At 39.3% G+C, this 20,487-nt stretch overlaps 1 protein-coding gene across 6 annotated transcripts in view; it reads right to left on the bottom strand.

Annotated features, from left to right (window-relative positions):
- Positions 1-201: 201 nt before the first annotated feature.
- The window catches only part of AGTPBP1 (ATP/GTP binding protein 1), a 197,102-nt gene continuing 176,816 nt past the window's right edge, over positions 202-20,487 (bottom strand). For 5 of the 6 annotated variants that reach the window (XM_030809308.1, XM_030809316.1, XM_030809325.1 and 2 more), the window contains one exon: positions 202-945. In XM_030809308.1, coding sequence (XP_030665168.1) covers positions 768-945 — 178 coding nt within the window. In that variant the 3' untranslated portion in view covers positions 202-767. Of the gene's footprint in view, positions 946-6,831; positions 9,312-20,487 lie in introns of those variants that run through there. The other variant, XM_030809318.1, reaches the window with a different exon arrangement.

The raw sequence follows: 20,487 nt of genomic DNA, 5'->3' as shown, positions 1-20,487 counted from the left end.
CATCTCTACTAAAAATAGAAAAAAATTAGCCGGGTGTGGTGGTGGGCGCCTGTAGTCCCAGCTACTCAGGAGGCTGAGGCAGGAGAATGGCGTGAATCCAGGAGGTGGAGCTTGCAGTGAGCGGAGACAGCACCACTGCACTCCAGCCTGGGCAACAGAGCCAGACTCCGTCTCAAAAAAAAAAGAAGATGACAAAATGAATGCAACATTTAATACAGTTTTTATTTGTTTAATTTGGGAAATGTAGAATGTAATGGTTTCAAGGCAAACCCTGGATTACTTCAGTCACAACCCAATAGTTAACATGATTCTGAAGAACAGTCTTATCTTCAATATCTACCCACTTCTAAACAAACACATCTATAGAAATCCATGTACATATATATTAGTTTTCAACAAGTCAGGATTTTCAACAACTCTAAAATTTCAATTTTATATTCTGAACACACTTCAAAATTATCCACTTGATGCAGGATATAACCATAGGGAGATAAAAATTCATGCAATGATACTCAGGTTTTTTTTAAAGGTAAATCCAATATTTGATCATTCAATGCTACATAAGGTGCACTGAATATCTAAAATAAAACAAGCGCCAATTTTATCATTAATTAATAACACATTTATTGTCTTGAAACCAAACTGGCCCAAGTTACTTTGTCTTTTTGAGTCAGCTCTGTATAAACTCATTTCTCTCAAGCTTCCTGGGAAATAAAAACCAAGATGTTTCATTTATTCTTTGCAGTTAACAAGAGATGGCAGCAGGCTCAAGGTAGGTATGTTCTTGATAATTCAGAGTCAGAAAGTACTTCTTCTTGAGCAGAAGTTTCATAATCTCCTACATTTTCAGCCAACTCAATATCTAACTCATCATTACTTTCTGCACTGTAATCAACTTCTTCAAGGAATCGAGGTTCATCTTCATCCAAAACATAAGTGGTAGGGCTGCAGCCAAAACACACAGAACATACAAGACTTCGTTAGGTCTTAAGGTCCTAATATAAGATTATTTCACCATACTGGACTAACTTTGATTCCAATATAATATAAGCTGCATTAACTTTAAAAATCTTATCCAAATGAACAAGTTGAAATTTATAATCGGTGAAAGTTCCTTGTATTGACAATAAGCAGTGAAATGTGACTTATTAATTATATTACAAGAGTATCAATATATATCCTAAAATTAGATAGATAGCTTAAAAAACAGTGAACTCTCTCATCAGGTTATTTCTTTGAAAGATTTCATCAATTTGCAGGCTAAGATTTATTTTTTAATTCTACTTAAATCACTGTAAATCAGGCAAATATAATTTCAATAGTCCTTACAAGAAACTGTGAGCATTTAATTGGCTTCTCGAGTAATGCACTAAAACCACTCACTCTAAGTCTATAAAGTGATTAGCTGCCATAAAAACAGCCCATATACCCACCCCCCAAGTTTCCGTAGGTCAAGAATAAAAATGAAAAACAAGTGAACACTCTACACCCAGATTAATTACTTTCCCTAAGGACACAGAATAAGACATTTGCTTAAAAGCACTAAGTGCTTCTAAATATTTCATGAAGTAGGTTGTTTGGGACTGAGACAACTTTTCTACTAGGTTCTGTAATGTATTCTTTCCTAGAAAAATCACATTATTCTGGTATCTCCCCATTTGTGAGATTTACATCCCCCCCCACACAATATCAAATAAACACTACAGAAACATTTTAGAATCTCTAAGGTAGTGATCAAAACTACCTTAATTTCATGTAGATGTATGTTTGTTTATTTCCCACCTGCTTCCAAAAAGGATTTCCTATAACTGATGCAATTAAAACCTATAAAATCGGACAATGAAAAAGGAACAATATCTGTTAAAATAAGAGAGAAGTAGACGTCATTAGGCACCTGAGAGAATTCCTGCAACTGAGTATGAAATTCAGTCCAGATATCTGGAAGTTAAGGTGGGATGGGAAAGTTAATAGATTGTACGGTTCTAATTTTCTGAGAAGTTTGCAAGACTCATCTGGCAAGAGTACCTTTTTTCCTATACTTGCTTTAATCTTGCTCATTAAAGGAAAAATGCATTGCAAAACCACCTTGATCTAATGTAGCAAACTTCCTCTTAAAAGTTCAGAGCTTGCAATATGATAGAGTAGTCCAAATAAATCAAGCTGAGTGGCTTGGAGGATTGTGTGAGACTTCATTCACAACATACCTAACACTCACAAGAATAATTTAACAGTTTTTAATTTGCAACTAAAATATTTAGTATGAATCTGTTAGGTCATTAGAGAAACAAGTGAGATTAATAGAAATGATTATTTGGCTTTGGTTTTGTTTTTGTTGTTGTTGTTGTTGTTGTTGTTGTTGTTGTTTTGAGACAGGGTCTTTCTCTGTTGCCCAGGCTGGAGTGCAGTGGTGAGATCTCCACACACTGCAACCTCTGCCTCCGGGTTCAAGCAATTCTCCTGCCTCAGCCTCCTGAGTAGCTGGGACTACAGGCCCCCACCACCACGCCTGGCTAATTTTTGTATTTTTAGTAGAGATGAGGTTTCACCATGTTGGCCAGGCTGGTCTCCAACTTCTGACCTCAAGTGATCCGCCTGCCTTGGCCTCCCAAAGTGCTGGGATTACAGGCGTGAGCCACCGCACCCGACCTTATTTGGCCTTTTAAAATGACTTACCATGTTTCTTTCGAAATATAATAATTCATTCTTCCTCCTTGAGTTTGTATTTCAAATTCTCAGAGGAGTCCCAGGTGATTCTTAAAATAAATGGAAAACTGAAGCAAAGAAAGGGAAAAGAGGGAAGGGAGAAAAGACAAATCTTCTCTTGCCACATACTTATTTTCTTCCTGGAGACAGTCATAACAAGAAGGTATGATAATGGAAATGCAAGGAAGAGACAGATACTAAAAAGTTATGCACTGTGCCAGCACAGGGGCTGGGGAAACCACCCAGAACTACAGAGGCTGCTTCCAGATAGACAAGAAGTGGCCAGTGTCTCCCAACAGGTAGGAAGAACACAAAATCCATGTGTTGGATAGGTGGGCAGGGAAGCACGCATCATTCAAGAGATCTATGGACAGCGGAATTCCAGCCCACCTTTCCCCCTATCTGAAAACAGACTTGGCATAAGTGAAACTGGTTGCTGGGAGCCCAGCCACCGCACTGGGATCAGAGTAAGGATCTCATTCTCCATGGGAAACTGAATATTACAGTTAATCAATTTGAACAAAAGGAAAGGGTTTACAGAAAAAGCCTAGTCTTATGAGCTGAAGTCAATGAGGAAACAGAATGAGAGAAGTATGATTTAGGAGCAAGAAGGATGCCCAGGATGGAGCTAAATAAGTTTAGCTTCCTTGACAGGAAGGAATCTTAGAGCAATGTTGGTATCAGGTGTTGATGTGCACTTTTAAGACAAAGTAGCACAACCTGGAAGGCAAGCACCTGGAAAACAAAAGAAGCATCTTCACAAGAAATGCTTAGCAAAATAATCTGATCCTGTCAGTTCTTGATCTTGGCTCATTCATCACGTTGACTATGAGAAGAACTCCATTCATTTCTTGAAATCACCCATTCTGTTAAGAGTATGGAACTGGTCCACTCCTCTGATTCCATTCCTATAACCCACAATGGCCCTAACATTTGACTCTTGTTTCTCCAGGTCCTAATAAAATCATGTTCCTAGCCAAAGCTTCATTAAGGTCTACACTGGAGCTGAAGTATACAGCACACATCGAGCTATTGTGATGGGCCCAACAGTGCTAGCTCAAGCACATTAGTCAGGCTGAGTGTGCAAAGAGGAGGAAGTTAGCGGTGGAAAGAGGTATACACAAGTGTGTGTAAGAGTGTGTGTGTATGAGAGAGACAGAGAGAGAGAGAGAAAGATATCAGGGGATCTGGAAGGAGCTAGGGGAATAAATACTGAGACAGGGGAAAGAGAAAAACAGATTACATCCCCCAACATTCCACTAAAACTAGCATTCAGACTGCTATTCCAATCACCATTTTCCAGTCCATTTTTACTAGCTCTCTCCACTGTACTTCGTGGTGGTGAAAATTCTGATACCCTTCTATTCTAGTTTGCTTAATTCCTTTCTGTCCCTTCTCAATGGTGATCATGTGCTCCTCATCCTCTATGCATTCCTCAAACCTAGGCACTGTATTTATAAAAATATTTTCTTAGCCAACAGCTCTTATAAGCATGCCCTCTTTGAACAAGTTCATCTATTTTAATCTGTATTCTCATTATTTCCAAATCCAAATTCTAGCCCCAACTTCTCCACTGAACTTCTGCACATGCATGGACTTGCCAGATATAGTCCCATGACTGTCTCACATGCACCTCAAAAGTAGCATCTGGAAAACTCACTGTTCTCCCCACCAAGCCCAATCCTCTTCCAGTATGCTCAGTATCATTCACTCCGTGAGTCATGCAAACCAAAGTTCACTACAAGCAAGTCCTGCCACTCAATATCCTGACCACTCCACGCCTCACATTTCATACAGCAAGCCTTCACCAGCACGGTTTCCTCTGCATAAGGTATTGATAGGGTTTGGATGTGTGTCCACTCCAAATCTCATGTTGAAATGTAATGCCCAGTGTCAGAGGTGGGGCCTGGTGGGAAGTGTTTGGGTCATGAATGGCTTGGTGTCCCTCTCGCAGCAATGAGTTTTCACTCTGTGTTCATGCGAGATCTGGTTGTTTAAAGAGTGTGGGGCACTTCCCCCTCTCGCCATGTGACATGTCTGCTCCCGCTTTGCCTTCCACCATGAGTAAAAGCTCCCTGAGACCTTCCCAAAAGCCAAGCAGACGGGGGCACCATGCTTCCTGTACAGCCTGCAGAACCACCAGCCAATTAAACCTCTTTTCTTCATAAATTACCCAGTCTCAGTTTATAAGTACCCAGTTGCTATAAAGGAATACCTTTATAATGGACAAATGCAGGTATACTTCACATCTTTCTTCCCCTAAATACTCTTTATTTTTTCAAAACACAGCTCAGTCTCATCCTCAGATGTTTGTCCTTAAAGCTCATCTTGGGATATGTGTCCTTTCTCTATATTCCCTTTGTACCTTGCACATTCCATCTGATAACTTCATGTATGCAATTGAAACCACTCATTTGTGTGCCTATATTCTCAGTACTAAATCACAAGTGCCTTTAAGATCAAGAACTGTGACTTACCCATCTGAGTACCTCCTGTCAGCTTCCAGAAGGGCATGACACATTGCAGGCACCTCAATAAATGTTTGCTAAACTCTATGAGAAGCCTTGAGGTTGACGAGATCCTCAATTTTTATCCCACGGATTTTACTTTAGTGAACAAACTTCAAGGCACAAGACCAATCACAGCAATTCATCTTTGCTTTTATTAATAATTTTAACGTATGTTTTGAGCACTTTACAATGTAGGAAATGCTTTCATAGACATTATTTCCTATGATTCTCACAAAACCTTCACTTAAAAAAAAGACTTCGACCTTCCTTCCTTCCTTCTTTCTTCTCTTCCTTCCTTCCTTTCCCCTCCCCTCCCCTCTTTTCTCCCTTCCCTTCCCTTCCCCTCCCCTCCCCCTTCCCTTCCCCTTCCCTTTCCCTTCTCTTTTCTTTTCCTTTCTTCCCTCTGTTGCCCAGGCTGGAGTATAGTCGGCTCGCTGCAGACTCCCTGCCTCCGGCTCCCGTGATTCTCCTGCCTCGCCCTGCCGGCTGCCTGGGATTGCGGGCGCGCGCCACCACCCCTCCCTGGTTTTTGTCCTTTGGCTGGAGGCGTGGTTTCGCCACGTTGGCCGGGCTGGTCTCCAGCTCCTGACCTCCACTGGTCTGCCCGCCTCGGCCTCCCGAGGTGCTGGGGCTGCAGATGGAGTCTCGCTCACTCGGTACTCGGTGTTGCCTGGGCTGGAGTGCAGTGGCGTGGTCTTGGCTCGCTGCAGCCTCCGCCTCCCAGCCGCCTGCCTTGGCCTCCCAGGGTGCTGGGATTGCAGCCTCTGCCCGGCCGCCGCCCCATATGGGAGGTGGGGAGCGTCTCTGCCCAGCGGCCCATCGTCTGGGATGTGAGGAGCGCCTCTGCCCGGCCGCCCCGTCTGGAAAGAAGTGAGGAGCGTCTCTGCCCGGCCGCCCATCGTCTGGGAAGTGAGGAGCGCCTCTGCCGGCCGCCCGTCTGGGATGTGCCCGGGCGCCCCGTCTGGGATGTGAGGAACACCTCTGCCCGGCTGCCCATGGTCTGGGATGTGAGGAGCGCCTCTGCCCGGCCGACCATCGTCTGGGATGTGAGGAGCGCCTCTGCCTGGCCGCCCCGTCTGGGATGTGGGGAGCGCCTCTGCCCGGCCGCCCCGTCTGGGAGGTCTACCACAGAGGCCAGACGCAATGTGGGGGCTGGACGTGGTGGCTCACGCCTGTAGTCCCAGCACTCTGGGAGGCCGAGGCGGGTTGATCACTTGAGGCTAGGAGTTAGAGACCAGCCTGGCCAACATGGCGAAACATATGAAAAATACAACAGACAGACCAACCAACCAACCCAGCGACAACAAAACAGGTTTACCCTGAAGTCATACTCTAATTTTTTCTATTTTCCTCCCTTTCTGATCCTTTATCCCACTTTCTTTTTCGTCCTCTTCCTTCTCCTTGTTCTTTGTCAAATAGAGGATTGAGTTATTATCATTGATCCATACAAAGTCTCTCTCTCATTTATTTTCTTTAATTCCCACCCCCCATTTCTATTCCCCGTCTTCCCATGTGCAACCTTCCTAATATGTTTGATATGCATCTTTTTGTTTGTATTTCTAGAAAATGTTTATTGTTTTGTGTGCAAAAAAATTAATAAAAAAATAAATAAAAATAAAAATAAAATAAAAAAATAAATAAAAAAAGACTTCAAGGTCACTTGCCCTATGTTTATAAAATAATCGCTTTAAATAAGCAGATAGGAGTCCAAAAATTCTTACAATCATAAGAAAAAAAAAGTCTAACCAATACTTAATTATTTCTCGTCATGATTACTTTGTATTAACGCCACTGTTTCCTTGCTTCCCCCATTTTCTTCAGATAAGTTTACTCCTTTTGGCTTGTTCTGCGTCCTTTTCTAACAGCTGCCCTGTGTACACCTGCCTTAACATCTATCCTTCTACTCTGAATAGAGTAAGCCAAAAACAATTAAGAAACATTTCATTCTAAAGAAAACAGCATTTTAGTCCAAAACCAAATCCTGTCATGCTGCTTCAAGAAAAACATCAAAACTTTCACCCAGAGTCTTTCTGACAGGATGAATGCATTGAAATTCTCTGCTGTATGGTATCATTATGATGCAGAAAAGGTTTATAATTCCAACTGATTTCTAAAGAGAACAAAAAATGTTTATGCAGATTCAGAAAGTTTTCTGGCTACCCTCACATTAAGCTATTAAGTATAACACAAAACTAAACCTAAAAAATTCACCGTTCTCCCTCAAATATATGCCATCTCCTTCCATGAGAGCTGATTTGCCATCCAAGACACCAGAATGTAGATCTTCAGCTCCATGACCTACAACAGGCACAAGGAAAGCAAAACACTGCCCATGGAGTTGGAAATTCTGGGTTGTGCCTCTATTGTATTCACCAGTTGTGACCCAGAGCAAGCCATTTCCTCTCTCCGAGCACAGGTTTCTCAGTGTAAAGCGGAGATAACAATATCATTCTCACCTATCTCACAAAGTTGCTGGGCTCATATTATGACAATAATAAAGCCTACCTTGTTAAAGAAAACACTAAATCAACCTTTCTCAGTTCCTGAAGAACGCAGGCAATGGCCTGTCTCAAGCCAATAGGATGAAAAATACTCTGTCTACCTTTGCACCTCAGAACCCTCCTTTAACTCTGCACTCTTAACTCTTGAGAATAACCTACCTGTTTTAAGATAGCATAATAAAATATCATGGGGGAAAATTTTTGAAAATGATGCAGAAACAGAAAAATATGCCATTGCCTAAATTATTGGCAATTTGTGAATTGCTGATTGTGTCTGATTTTCTTGTACTGAAATGTCAGATTTAGGGTGAAAGAAAATCTTTCTATTTGTTCAAATACCAGAAGATGCTTCATTTATATAATTTATAAAATTTTATTCCTATCTTGTGAGAGATAAATATAGTATCTCCTAAAAATATCACAAAGTAAACAAAGTTATCCATAGAAAATACAAGTAACAATTTCTGTCAGGCTTAAATGGTTACAGCACATAGACGTACATGCATACACACACAGAACTAGCATACAGAATATCCAACGAGAAAATATATCTATTTGAAAAAAAAAGAAATTTGCTAATTTATTTGTACTTTTGTTGAAAAGTACAATACAGTCCCTGACTTGTAACAGTTCAACTTAAAATTTTTTGACTTTACAATTGTGCGAAACCATTCCGTTATTTCAGTATAATATTCAATAAATTACTTGAGATATCCAACAGTTTATTATAAAACAGGCTTTGCCTTAGATTATTTTGCCTGACTGCAGGCTACTGTTTAAGTGTTCTGAGTATGTTTAACATAGGCTAGGCTAAGCTATGATGTTTGGTACTTAGGTATAGGAAACAGGCTTTTAACTTATGGTATTTTCAACTTATGATGGGTTTATCGGGACATAATCCCACTGTAAGTCAAGGAGCAGCTGTATCACTAAGCTGGCTTTGGGAAGCAGCAATTAACTATGTCACTAAGCTCCAACTTATTTTGCCATTGAACTAAAACATTCCTTACACATAACGAAAATGTTAAATGATTAAATTATCCAAATTAGACAAGAGCATTTCAAAAATTGAAACCATTATATTGTATTAATTTTGGTTACATACTTGGGGGATACAAGATACAATAAAGGAACGTGAATTTTAGAGTTAGACCTCAATCCAATTCCTGATTCTGACAGGAATTTCTAGATGGATGGCCTCAGGTAAATTTCTCTCTCTGAGCCTCAGCTGCATACATCCATAAAAGGATCACAATACCATCTGTCTCTGATCATTCTCAGTAGAACATTAGAATCTCTGGGATAATCAACCTTTACAGAAATTCAGAATGAACATGCTTATCAGGGGTCCCAAGACCACCTTAGGGTTAGTGATTTGCTAGGAAGACTCACAGGACTGAGCAGTCGAATTCAGTTATGACTTATTGCAGTGAAAGGATACAAAGCAAAATCAGCAAAGAAAAAAAGGTGCGTGGGGCAAAGTCCAGTGGAACCCAGGCCAAGCAAGGGCAGCTGTTAGAGGCAGAGAAGTCATCAGAGCTTTCAGCAATTTCAAAGGATTGGAGGCAAAAACTGAAGTTCAGAGCTGCCAAGGTTCCTGAAAGAAGGGAGGTGCAGAGATGTGACCTCAACACTTGACAGTTTTCCCTTAAAGACATTTGACAAATTTTTAAATTACATAGTACAAGAGGCTAAAAAGCAAAGCATAAAGCAGCAAAACAACCAAAACAAAAAAATAAACAAGTGAGCAACAGAAATTTCTGGTAGTCCTGTGGTGCTGGGGAGACGAGGAACCTAGGCCTTCAGTTGCGACCTCTGGAGGGCTACAGCTCACAAAGCCAGGAGGTGTGAACCAAGAGTTAAAAGAGGTTTCACACATTTTGCAACCCTACCTTAAGGCAACTCAGTGGCTCTCTGGACTGAGGCAATCTGCCCTACTCTAAAAGCCTCCCAGAAGATAAAATTAATCTTCAGTGAGGGAAGATATCTAGAGCCTCTGAAGTTTTTATACATAATACCTGGCATCTGACCAAATGTTACCAGACATATCAAGAAATAGAAACAGGAAAAATATTCCAACAGAAACAGACCCAACGATAGTTCAGTATGGGGGTTTCTCAGGCATGAACTTTAAGTAATAACGTAATTAATATGTCCAAACAGATGATGAAATGTAGAATTTCACCATCTATTATCTATTTAAAGAGAATCAAATGAAAGTGAAAAATATATAACTGAAATTAAGAACTCAAAGATAGGTTTAAAACTGTCTTTTGGACAGAGCTGGAAAGAGAATTAGTGAAGCAGAGATAGGTAAGTAGAAAATGTCCAAACTGAAGGGAAGAAAGCAAAAAAAGGATAGAAAACTTAAATCTCCACATAAATTAAACCTGCTGAGGAGATACGAATGTGGCATTTGCAACATTTGAGAGCTAAGGGCTGGTAATTTTCCAAAAACAATGAAAGACTCAAATCACAAATTTAGGAGGGGCTACAAATCCCAAGTAGGATAAATACAAAGAAAACCAACTCTCATCACTCATAGCAAAATTCCTAAAAACCAGAGATAGAAAAACCTAAAAGCATCCAGACAAGACTCATTACCTGCAAAGGAGTAAAAAATAAGACAGTAGGCCAGGCGCAGTGGCTCATGCCTGTAATCCCAGCACTTTGGGAGGCCGAGGAGGGCAGATCACGAGGTCAGGAAATCAAGACCATCCTAGAGAACATGGTGAAACCCCGTCTCTACTAAAAATACAAAAATTAGCTGGGTGTGGTGGCAGGCACCTGTAATACCAGCTACTCAGGAGGCTGAGGCAGGAGAATCACTTGAACCCAGGAGGCAGAGATTGCAGTGAGCCGAGATCGTGCCACTGCACTCCAGCCTGACGAAAGAGTGAGACTCCATCTCAAAAACAAAAAAAGACAGTTGATTTCTCAACATAAACAATGTAAGCTCAAATTCAATGCAGTGGCATCTTTAAAGTGCCAGCCAGAGGGGCGAGGTGGCACTAGGGGGAAGACCCACTTAGAATTCTATACTGGAGATACAGTCTTCAAAAGTGAAGGTGAAATAATAAGAAAATTTTCAAATAAATAAAAATGGAAATAATTTGTTGTAAGCAGACATGCACTAAAAGAAAATTAATCTTAAACCAAAACACAGAAATAGAGGAAGAAATAAAGAACAAAGGAAAAGTAAATATAAGTGAATATGACTAACTAAAACCTTAATAATGTGTAATTAGATTTAAAATATATGGAGTTCAGTTCAACAAACCCTAGGGCTTACTTTAGTGTGGAAGGTGGGAGAACAGAAAGGATCAGAAAAAAATAACTATTGGGAACTAGTCTTAGTACCTGGGTGAGGAAATAATCTGTACAACAAACCCCCGTGACATGGGTTTACCTATGTAACAAACCTGCATATGTACCGCTGAACCTAAAAGTTTAAAAAATACTACTAATAAAAAATAATAAAATATATGGAGTTCAATTAAAATGCGACAATAACACAGAAGGTGAAAAGGTGAGTAGAATACATTCAAAGATCCTAGCATTGCCTGTGAAGAGGCAAGAGTAATTTTTATTATACTCTAATAAACCAAAAATCCTTGTTATCATCTCTAGAGTACCAGTAAAAGAATAGTAAAAGAGAACGGAACAAGCTTATAGAGAGACAAAATTGGAATAACAAAATTTTTTGAATTAATCTCAAAGAAGATGAGAAAAAAACATAAAACAAGTGAAACCAATAGAAAACAAATATAGTAACTTACAAGCTCAGTTGTATTAGTAATTCATTAAATGGAAATGGAGTAAATACTCCAATTAAAAGACAAAGATGACTAACTGGATTATAAAATACAATTACCTGGTACATACAAGATTCCTATCTTAAATATAAAGAGAAAACTGGGACTAAAAGGATGGAAAAGATATTATGCAAAAACTAACCAACGAAAGCTAGGGCAGCTACACTAATGTAAAACAAAGCTGGCTATAAAGCAAGAAGCATTACCAAAGAAGAGACATTTCATGATAAAGGGATCAATCCACCAGAATGAGGTAATGATTCAAAAGTTCTACACATCTACTATGATAATACATAAAGCAAAAATCGACAGAACTAAAAGGAAAAGTGGACACATTTGCAGTCATAGGGGAAACCTGAAAACATCTCTCTTAATACCTAATAGAACAAACAGACCCAAAAACCATTACAATGTGAAAAATCTGAACCACAGATTTAAAAACTTGATCTTATCAGGAATATATGGAATGCTACAATCAGCAATTAAAGAGTATACATTCTTTTCTAATATGAATATAACACTAAATATGTACTCTTCCTTATGCTGATATATTCTTATTTTGAAGTCTCAGACACTTATTGTGAGAAAAATAACTTTTTTCCCAAGAGGCTACCAAAAATATAAATAGCCATAAATGTATACAATCATCAAATTCCTTACATAGCTAAGTCTTCCAGACTAATAATCACTAATTTGATACCTATCTACATCTCAATTATAAGGATCATTTACTTATGACAAGGCCCAAAGCTTTCATTATAATCAAATCTGGTCTGGGATCCGGAGGTGCTCACATCAGTCCCAAACTTATTTATCTGGATGATTTCAATCTCTCTATTTGTGGGTACAACAGCATTTCATCTACTCAGCACAAATACAAATGGTGCACTTTTAGTTATAAGCAACTATGATTTCCAAGATACAAGAAGGTATGATATGATCTCCAATTATATGACTTATCTGCCCAGAAAAATCTCAGTAGTAATTACAGCTCTAAGAATTTTCTATGTAGTAGCAATAAATGATTCCCAGAAATGCAAACCAGACTCAAGTTATGTGTACCAGAGCTATTAGAAAGGAAAATCTTTTTTCTTAATTTGCTTAAATGGTAAATTATACATTAAAAATAAGATACATTAATACCAGTAAACTTTACCACATAGCTAAGTGTTAGACACTACTGTTAACATTTAGCCAAGAATCACCTATATTAATTTTCTCAGAACACAGAGTTCCTATATATGTATAAACAAACAAATACTTCACATAAGGAAAATACAGATAACAGAGGTTAACATTTCATTCTAGTGTTTGTTAACGGTCTATAGCAACTAATATCTTTGTACTATTTTACCAATATCTACCACTCAGTCTCTCTCATAATGCTGGGGACAGGACTACGGCCTTTAGCTGAGAAATAATATGATGGTAACTGGTCCACAGACTCATAGTGTTCCCTATACCTTATTAGAAAAATACCAAACATACAAAATTAGGTTTTTTAAAAATCTTAATACAAAATACAACTAATGCTAAGTATTTTAAAGGCTTTCTCTGGCTTAAGTTATATTTATTAGTCACATTAGGAACAATTTCTCATCAAATTTTCTAATGTCCATGCTGTATATATGAAAAGGAATTAAGTAGTGACACATGCTACAATATGGATGAACCTCAAAAGCATGCTAAGTGAATGAAATCAGACACAAAAAGGTCACATATTGTATGATTCCATTTCTATGAAATGCCCAGAATAGGTGAATCCATAGACAGAAAGCAGATCAGTGGTTGCCAGGGGCCAGGAGTGACTGCTTAACTGGTATGAGGGTCTCCTTTGGAGGTGATAAAAGGTTTTGGAACAAGACAGGGGTGATTGATGGCTGCACACCATTGTCAACATACTAAATGCCACTGAATTGTTTGCTTTAAAATGGTTAATTTTATGCTCTGTGAATTTCATCTCCATTAAAAACTAGATCCAAATAGTATTTTTGATTATATGTCAGTAATTAGGCTTCATTTAAACATGGGTATATTTTTAATTATGATAAAACATTGTGCAGATATTGCTATCTTTCAACTTCACTTACCTATAATTTTTTTTGAGACAGGGTCTCATTCTGTTACCCAGGCTAGAGTACAGTGACATGATCTCGGCTCACTGCAACCTCCACTTCCTGGGCTCAAGCAATCCTCTCACCTCAGCCTCCCGAGTAGCTGGGACTACAGGCACCTGTCACCAGGCCAGGCTAATTTTTGTATTTTTTTGTAGAGACAGGGTTTCACCACGTTGCCCAGGCTGGTCCCGAACTCCTAGACTCAAGACATCTGCCCGCCTTGGCCTCCCAAAGTGCTGGGATTACAGGCATGAGCCACTGCACCTGGCCATCCTATAATATTTTAAACATACTCAAGCTTCAAATACTTCATCCATAGACCTGATATCCTGAAATTTAGTCACCACCACAATATCCTAATAAATAACTATTAAATGTTTCATCAGTCTCATTCTCAAATCATTTAAATGAAGGTCACTGAAACTGTTTAATATTTCAGATAATAGATAAAATAAAAATGCCTTTTGCTAAGCACAAAAATACTATATAGCATTTGCTTTTATGAGTCCTACCAGTATTTCCAGCTTTGACCTGAAAGAGAAACACCTACCCCAGAAAAAATGTAATGTAGACTTAGTGTTGCATCAGATGGAATTTTTATTATACAACACAAATGGGTAAAATTAAAATGACTTTTGTTTGGTAATTACCAATAAATGCCTTGGGAATATATAACATAATGAATAGTGGACAGTGAGCATTATTGAAAAGAAAGTTCTATAACTTCTGGTAAACACAGAGGATCTAACATAAGCATTTATTTCTGATCCCTTCTCAAATACTACTAAGATGACAGTAAAAAAAAAAAAAATTTTTTTTTTTTTTTAAGGATAAATTCACACGGAGAAAATAAATTCAAGAGGAGGTAATGATGAGACAGGAATAATACAGGGTGGTCACAGGAGAATAGAAAATTCCAGGCAGCAGTTTCACATGACCAGCAAAAAAGAAACTGCTGAAATGGCTGCAGAAACTAGGGACTGATAAGACCCTGAAAAACCAGGTTGGGACCAACTGGACCCAACATAGCAATGGAATTGACCTAGGTTTCACCTAGGACCTCATCATATGCTCATTAACATACTAAGTCACACACCCACTAGTGTCATGACAGTTCCAGGAACACCCATATTTGGTGTAAAAGTGGGTAGCACACCAGTTCTGAGAAATCTCCACCTTTTTCCAGTTATCTTCACAGATATTCCACCTTTTGATTAAAGAAACCCATAAAGATAAAAATCCCAAACCCCAATGTGGGAATGTCTCTTGAGTATGCCTGCAGTCCCCTTTCTTGAGTGTGTACTTTTGTTTTGCAATAAATCTCCGTATTTTCACTATTTTCTGACTCATCCTTCAATTCCTTGGCATGATGGTGTCAAGAGCCTCGGGACACAGACACTGGCTGGGGTCAAGTTCCCACCAGCATTTGGAGACCCCCTCCAGCCCACCAGTATCAAACGCAAACAAGGGATATCAACAAAATGTTGGAAGGTGGAGGCAGATGGATGAAACTAATGGTCTTGAGTTCCAACTTCCTTCACTTTGCTAAGTACCTACAGAAGGAAGGGAAATCAAGGGGAAAAAAATGCTGATTTACATTACAAAGCCCTAGAAAAGTTCAGCAGTTAGAGACACTGGTTATTTTTAACAAATGGGTTTTAGGGTGGAATTGAAAACAAGAACCAGTTAAAAGATTTATAAAGAGGAGTTAGACCTTCAAATTCCCTTCTTCAGCCCATCTGCTATTTCACAAAGATGGGAAGTTGGTTTTCAAAAGATGCTTCAGAGAGGCTACTCACATAGGGCCAAAAGGCATAAGTAGCAGAAGTACAATCCAGAAAATGGGGCTGAAGAGGGAGCACAAGTCAAAGTCTGCTCCAAGGTAAATCCTATTGAGCTCCCCAAATGCGGGCTTATGCCCCTAAGGCAATACTTCTCAACTTAAAAAAAAAAATCCCCTAAGGAGTCTTTGTAGATAGATATTTTTCCTAACTCCCACCCCTTAATTAATTATATTAAGTATTAAAAAGATAAATTTAATGTCAGATAACACCCAGTTAAAGAAAGAATGGGTGAATTAGAAGGTGGGTTATAGAAAAAACATCAACAAGAAAGCACAGAGAGACAAAAAGATAGAAATTTATTCATAAGAGAATAAAAGCGAAAAGATCATACACAAACATAAATGGAGTCCCAGAAGGAGAGATAATGAAGGCAGGAATAATGTTTGAAGAGAATACAGCTAAGAATTTCCCAAAACTGATAGAAGACATGAAGCTCCAAATTTAAGAAACTTCGGGAACCCCAAGCAAAATAAAAAGAAAATCATATCTATGTAAAGCTCCTAAATATGAAAGACTAAGAGAAAATCATAAAAACAACTTAGCCTTAAAAGAGACCATTTTGGGCTGGGCGTGGCGATTCACACCCAGCACTTTGGGAGGTGGAGGCAGGCAGATCATGAGGTCAGGAGTTCAAGACCAGCCTGGCTAATATGGTGAAACACTGTTTCTATTAAAAATACAAAAATTAGCCAGGTGAAGAGATAACAGTGTTCTTTGGGAAAAAGACAAATGATCTCAGATAAAACCCAAAATGTAGGGGAAAAAAATGAAGAAAAAAAAGAGCAGGGGGTGGAATGTGTGGTGAGAGCTAATGACTGCATTAAACAATAGTATCTGTAAAGTTAAAAATACTCATAGTACCTGAAAGTAACAACAGCAACAGATATGTTGAGAGGCGGTTAAATGGACTTAACATGTTCTAAGAATCCTGTATTGTCCAAAAAAAGATAAAAGTACAATTTTTTTTCTTTTTTTTTTTTTTTCGAGAAGGAGTCTCACTCTGTCGCCCAACCTGGAGTGCAGTGGTGCAGTCTCGGCTCACTGAAACCTCTGCCTCCCGGGTTCAAGCAGTTCTCTGCCTCAGCCTCTCGAGTAGCTAGGATTACAGGCACCTGCCACCACCCCCAGCTAATTTTCATATTTTTAGTAGGGACGGGGTTTCACCATCTTGGCCAGGCTGCTCTTGAACTCCTGACCTCCTAATCCACCCGCCTCGGCCTCCCAAAAATACACTTTTGTATTAAGAGTTTGATAAAGTGAGACTGCATGAAGTAATGCCAAGTGTCCATTAAAATCAGTTAAGAGGGCCGGGCACGGTGGCTCACGCTTGTAATCCCAGCACTTTGGGAGGCCGAGGCGGGCGGATCACGAGGTCAAGAGATCGAGACCACGGTGAAACCCCGTCTCTACTAAAAATACAAAAAATTAGCCGGGTGTGGTGGCGGGCGCCTGTAGTCCCAGCTACTCGGAGAGGCTGAGGCAGGAGAATGGCGTGAACCCGGGAGGCGGAGCTTGCAGTGAGCCGAGATTGCGCCACTGCTCTCCAGCCTGGGCGACAGAGCGAGACTCCGTCTCAAAAAAAAAAAAAAAAAATCAGTTAAGAGAATAAAACCAATATAAATCTAAAATCAATCTAAAATCTACCAATCTAAAAGAAAGCCAAAAAAAAAAAAATACAGGACAGATGGAACAAATAGAAAGCAAATAATAATCTGGTAGATGTAAACCTAAATATGTCAATAATTACAATACATGTAAGTGAACTAAATGCTCCGATTGATAAAGAATAACTATATTCTGCTTACAAGACATATTTAAATATAAAGACACAAAAGGCTAAAAACAAAAACTAAATAAAAAGATAGCTTACATACATAGTAACGCAGCAGGGTTAAGATTCTGTCAACTTTGTAATATTAACTCACACACTCAGAAGTTTCAAGCTTTTCCAATTAAAATAATTTTACAGATTAGTAGTTTTAAGCTCTGTTTAATTTACATCTAACTTTTAAATCTCCATTGTTATTTATAAAACTAAACTTATCTTTCACCAAATAAAGCAATGGTGTAGAAACTAAATGGAATGACTGGCAACTTATTTTTCATAATTATCACAAATTCACTTTGAATAAGTCTCTCACCTTTTTCTTAGTTTATTTAAACAAACTTAAATGTTATATGCCAAAAACCTGATGGTTCACAGTGTTGTAAAGAATAATTATATAATAACTGAAATTGGGCGAATATTTACATCCCCCCTCCCATCCCAATTCATATGTTGAAATCCTAATTCCCAAGGTGATGGTATTAGGAGGTGGGCCTCTGGGAGGTGATCAGGTCACAACAGCAGAGCCCTCTTGAATGGGATTAGTGCCTTTATAAGAGAGACCCCATAAAGATCCCTCACCCCTTCTGCCATATGAGGTTACAGTGAGATGACCACTATCTATCAAAGAACAAGGCCCTCCCCAGACACTGAATCTGCTGATGCCTTGATCTTGGACTTCTCTGTCTCCAGAACTGTGAGAACTGTTTATAAAGTACCCAGAGTATGGTATTTTGTCACAGCAGCTCAAACAGACTAAGACAGAAATTGACACCAAGAACTGGGGGTGCTATCGTAACAAACATGTAAAAATGTGGAAGCAGTTTTGGAAGTGGGTAGTGAGTAAAAGCTGTAAGAGTATGGAGGTGCATGCTACAAAAGGGATACATAGCTGTGAATGGCTCATAAAGAGCAATTCTGGTGAGGCTCAGAAAGAAAACAGGAAAGCTATAGAGAAAGCTTCAGACTTCTTAAAGAATACTTAATAATCCTGACAGAATGTTGGTATAAATATGACAGTAAAGGCCATTCTGATGAGGTCTCAGATGAAAATGAGGATATTTGGGCAAGGAAATTTCTAAGCAAACTGTTGAAGGTATGGCTTGGCTTCTCTTGATTGCTTATAGTAAAATGCAAGACAAGAGAAATTAAAGGTGGAATTGTTCATGGGAGAGGAAGCAGAACTTAAAAATTTGGCAAACTCTCACCCTGTCTATATTGTAACAAACAAGAAAGAGAGTTTGGGAGGAGAGAATATCAAGGGTGTAGCAAAAGGACCAACTGATAAGGCATAAAGTCAGCCAAATAAACAGAGCCAGGAGCTATTGTCCAAGACAAGAAAAGAACGACCACCCTCCCTGACAGGCAATTCAGAGATCATCAGAGTGGTTTCAAAAGAGAAGCCACCTGTGCTCACACACTCCACTCCCTGCAGTCTGGCACCCTGCTCCTCAGCAGCACAAGGTGAGGCTGGCTCCGGAAGGCCCAGGTGTGGTACACATGCAGTGGTCACCACTTCAGAGGGCTCAGGCATTTGGCAGCATCCGTGTATGCTATCTCTGCTGAGCCCCAGAATTCACCCGCCTGGGGAGCATGGCTACCTCCCCCTAGGTATCGAAGGATGGAGCCACAGGCACACAACCCAGGTAAGGAACCACCACAAGGGAAAGGCCACCACAAACAGCTGCTTCTAGGACAAGGCCCAAGAAAGCCATGGGGGCAGGACTGCCTGGAGGCTTAGGGATCCAATCACTGGCCAGCAAAACTGCAGGGATGGAGCCTCCACTCCAGTGTGCCCAGAAGGTGGAACGGCAGCCCCAGTGTGCCTGAAGAGCAGAGAATGCAGCTAAAGATCATTTTCAAGCCTTCAGGTTTTGGACATGCTCAAGAATTGTCACTCCTTTTTCTTTTTGGAATAAAAATGTGTGTCCTGTTCTTGTTCTACCATTGTATTTTAGAAGCACCTAACTTGGTTGATTCCACAGGCTCACAGCTAAAGGAAAATTTGCCTCAGGACAAATTATATCTTGAATCTCACCCATATCTGATTTAAATGACACAGTCATATGCTCCAATGATGTTTCAGTCAACGATGTAATGCATATATGACAGTAGTCCCAATTATAATACCATATTTTTACTGTGCTTTTTCTATATTCAAATATGTTCAAATACAGAAATACTTGCCATTGTGTTACAATTATATATAGTATTCCATACGGTCACATGCTGTACAGGCTTGTAGCCTAGGAGCAATAGGCTATACCATATAGCCGAGGTGTGTAATGGGCTATACCATCTAGGTTACTGCAAATACACTATTATGATATTCACACGATGGTGAAATCACCTAACAACACATTTCTCAGAATGTATTCCTATTGTTAAATGATGCATGACTATATTCAGATGAGTCTTTGGACTTTAAACTTTCGAGTTAATGTTGGAATAAGTGAACACTTTGGGACTATTGAGATGGAAATGATGTATTTTGTTTGTGAGAAGGACATGAATTTTGGGATGGGAATAGGGATGAAAGGTAATGAACTGAGTGTTTATGTCACCTGAGGTTACAGTGAGAAGGAGGCCACCTATGAGGAAGCAGGCCCTCACCAAACACCAAATCTGCCGTTGCCTTGCTCTTGGACTTCACAACCTCCAGAACTGTGAGATATAAATTTCTGTCATTTATAAGCCATCTAGCCTATTGTATTTCATTATAGCAGCCTGAGCGGACTAGGGCAACATCTGTCAATGAGTTACTACTTATGTTGAAAAAGACATTTAACACAAACATTTATTCTTATTGCTGCAATTATTCAAGCTTATTTGATATACATTGCCTATAAATGAAAATAAATTAATTTATAACAGATGCTGTATCTCGGGAAATAGTTAAAACCAAGAAAGATAAAACTGAATTGAGGGCTAATTTGTGGAATAACACGATCCACGTTGCAGACAGGCTGAATAAAGCAACATTCTGGCAGGGAAAGATGGATTGGAAAAATTATAAAAGGGTGAACTCAACCAAAAAAAAAAGTTGGGGGAATTTAAATTCATTAACTTGATACCTCAGTTTCACATTAGGACCAGGAAATAGATTAAAAATTACAAGGACAAAGAAGGGATCCAGAAGAGCACAGACAATAAAGAGAAAAGGACAGGGAGG

The sequence above is a fragment of the Nomascus leucogenys genome, chromosome 1a (assembly GCF_006542625.1).
Source record: "Nomascus leucogenys isolate Asia chromosome 1a, Asia_NLE_v1, whole genome shotgun sequence".
In the NCBI taxonomy this organism is placed as follows: domain Eukaryota; kingdom Metazoa; phylum Chordata; class Mammalia; order Primates; family Hylobatidae; genus Nomascus; species Nomascus leucogenys.
The sequence above is the reverse complement of the archived record's forward strand: the minus strand, read 5'-3'. Positions and strand labels throughout refer to the sequence as shown.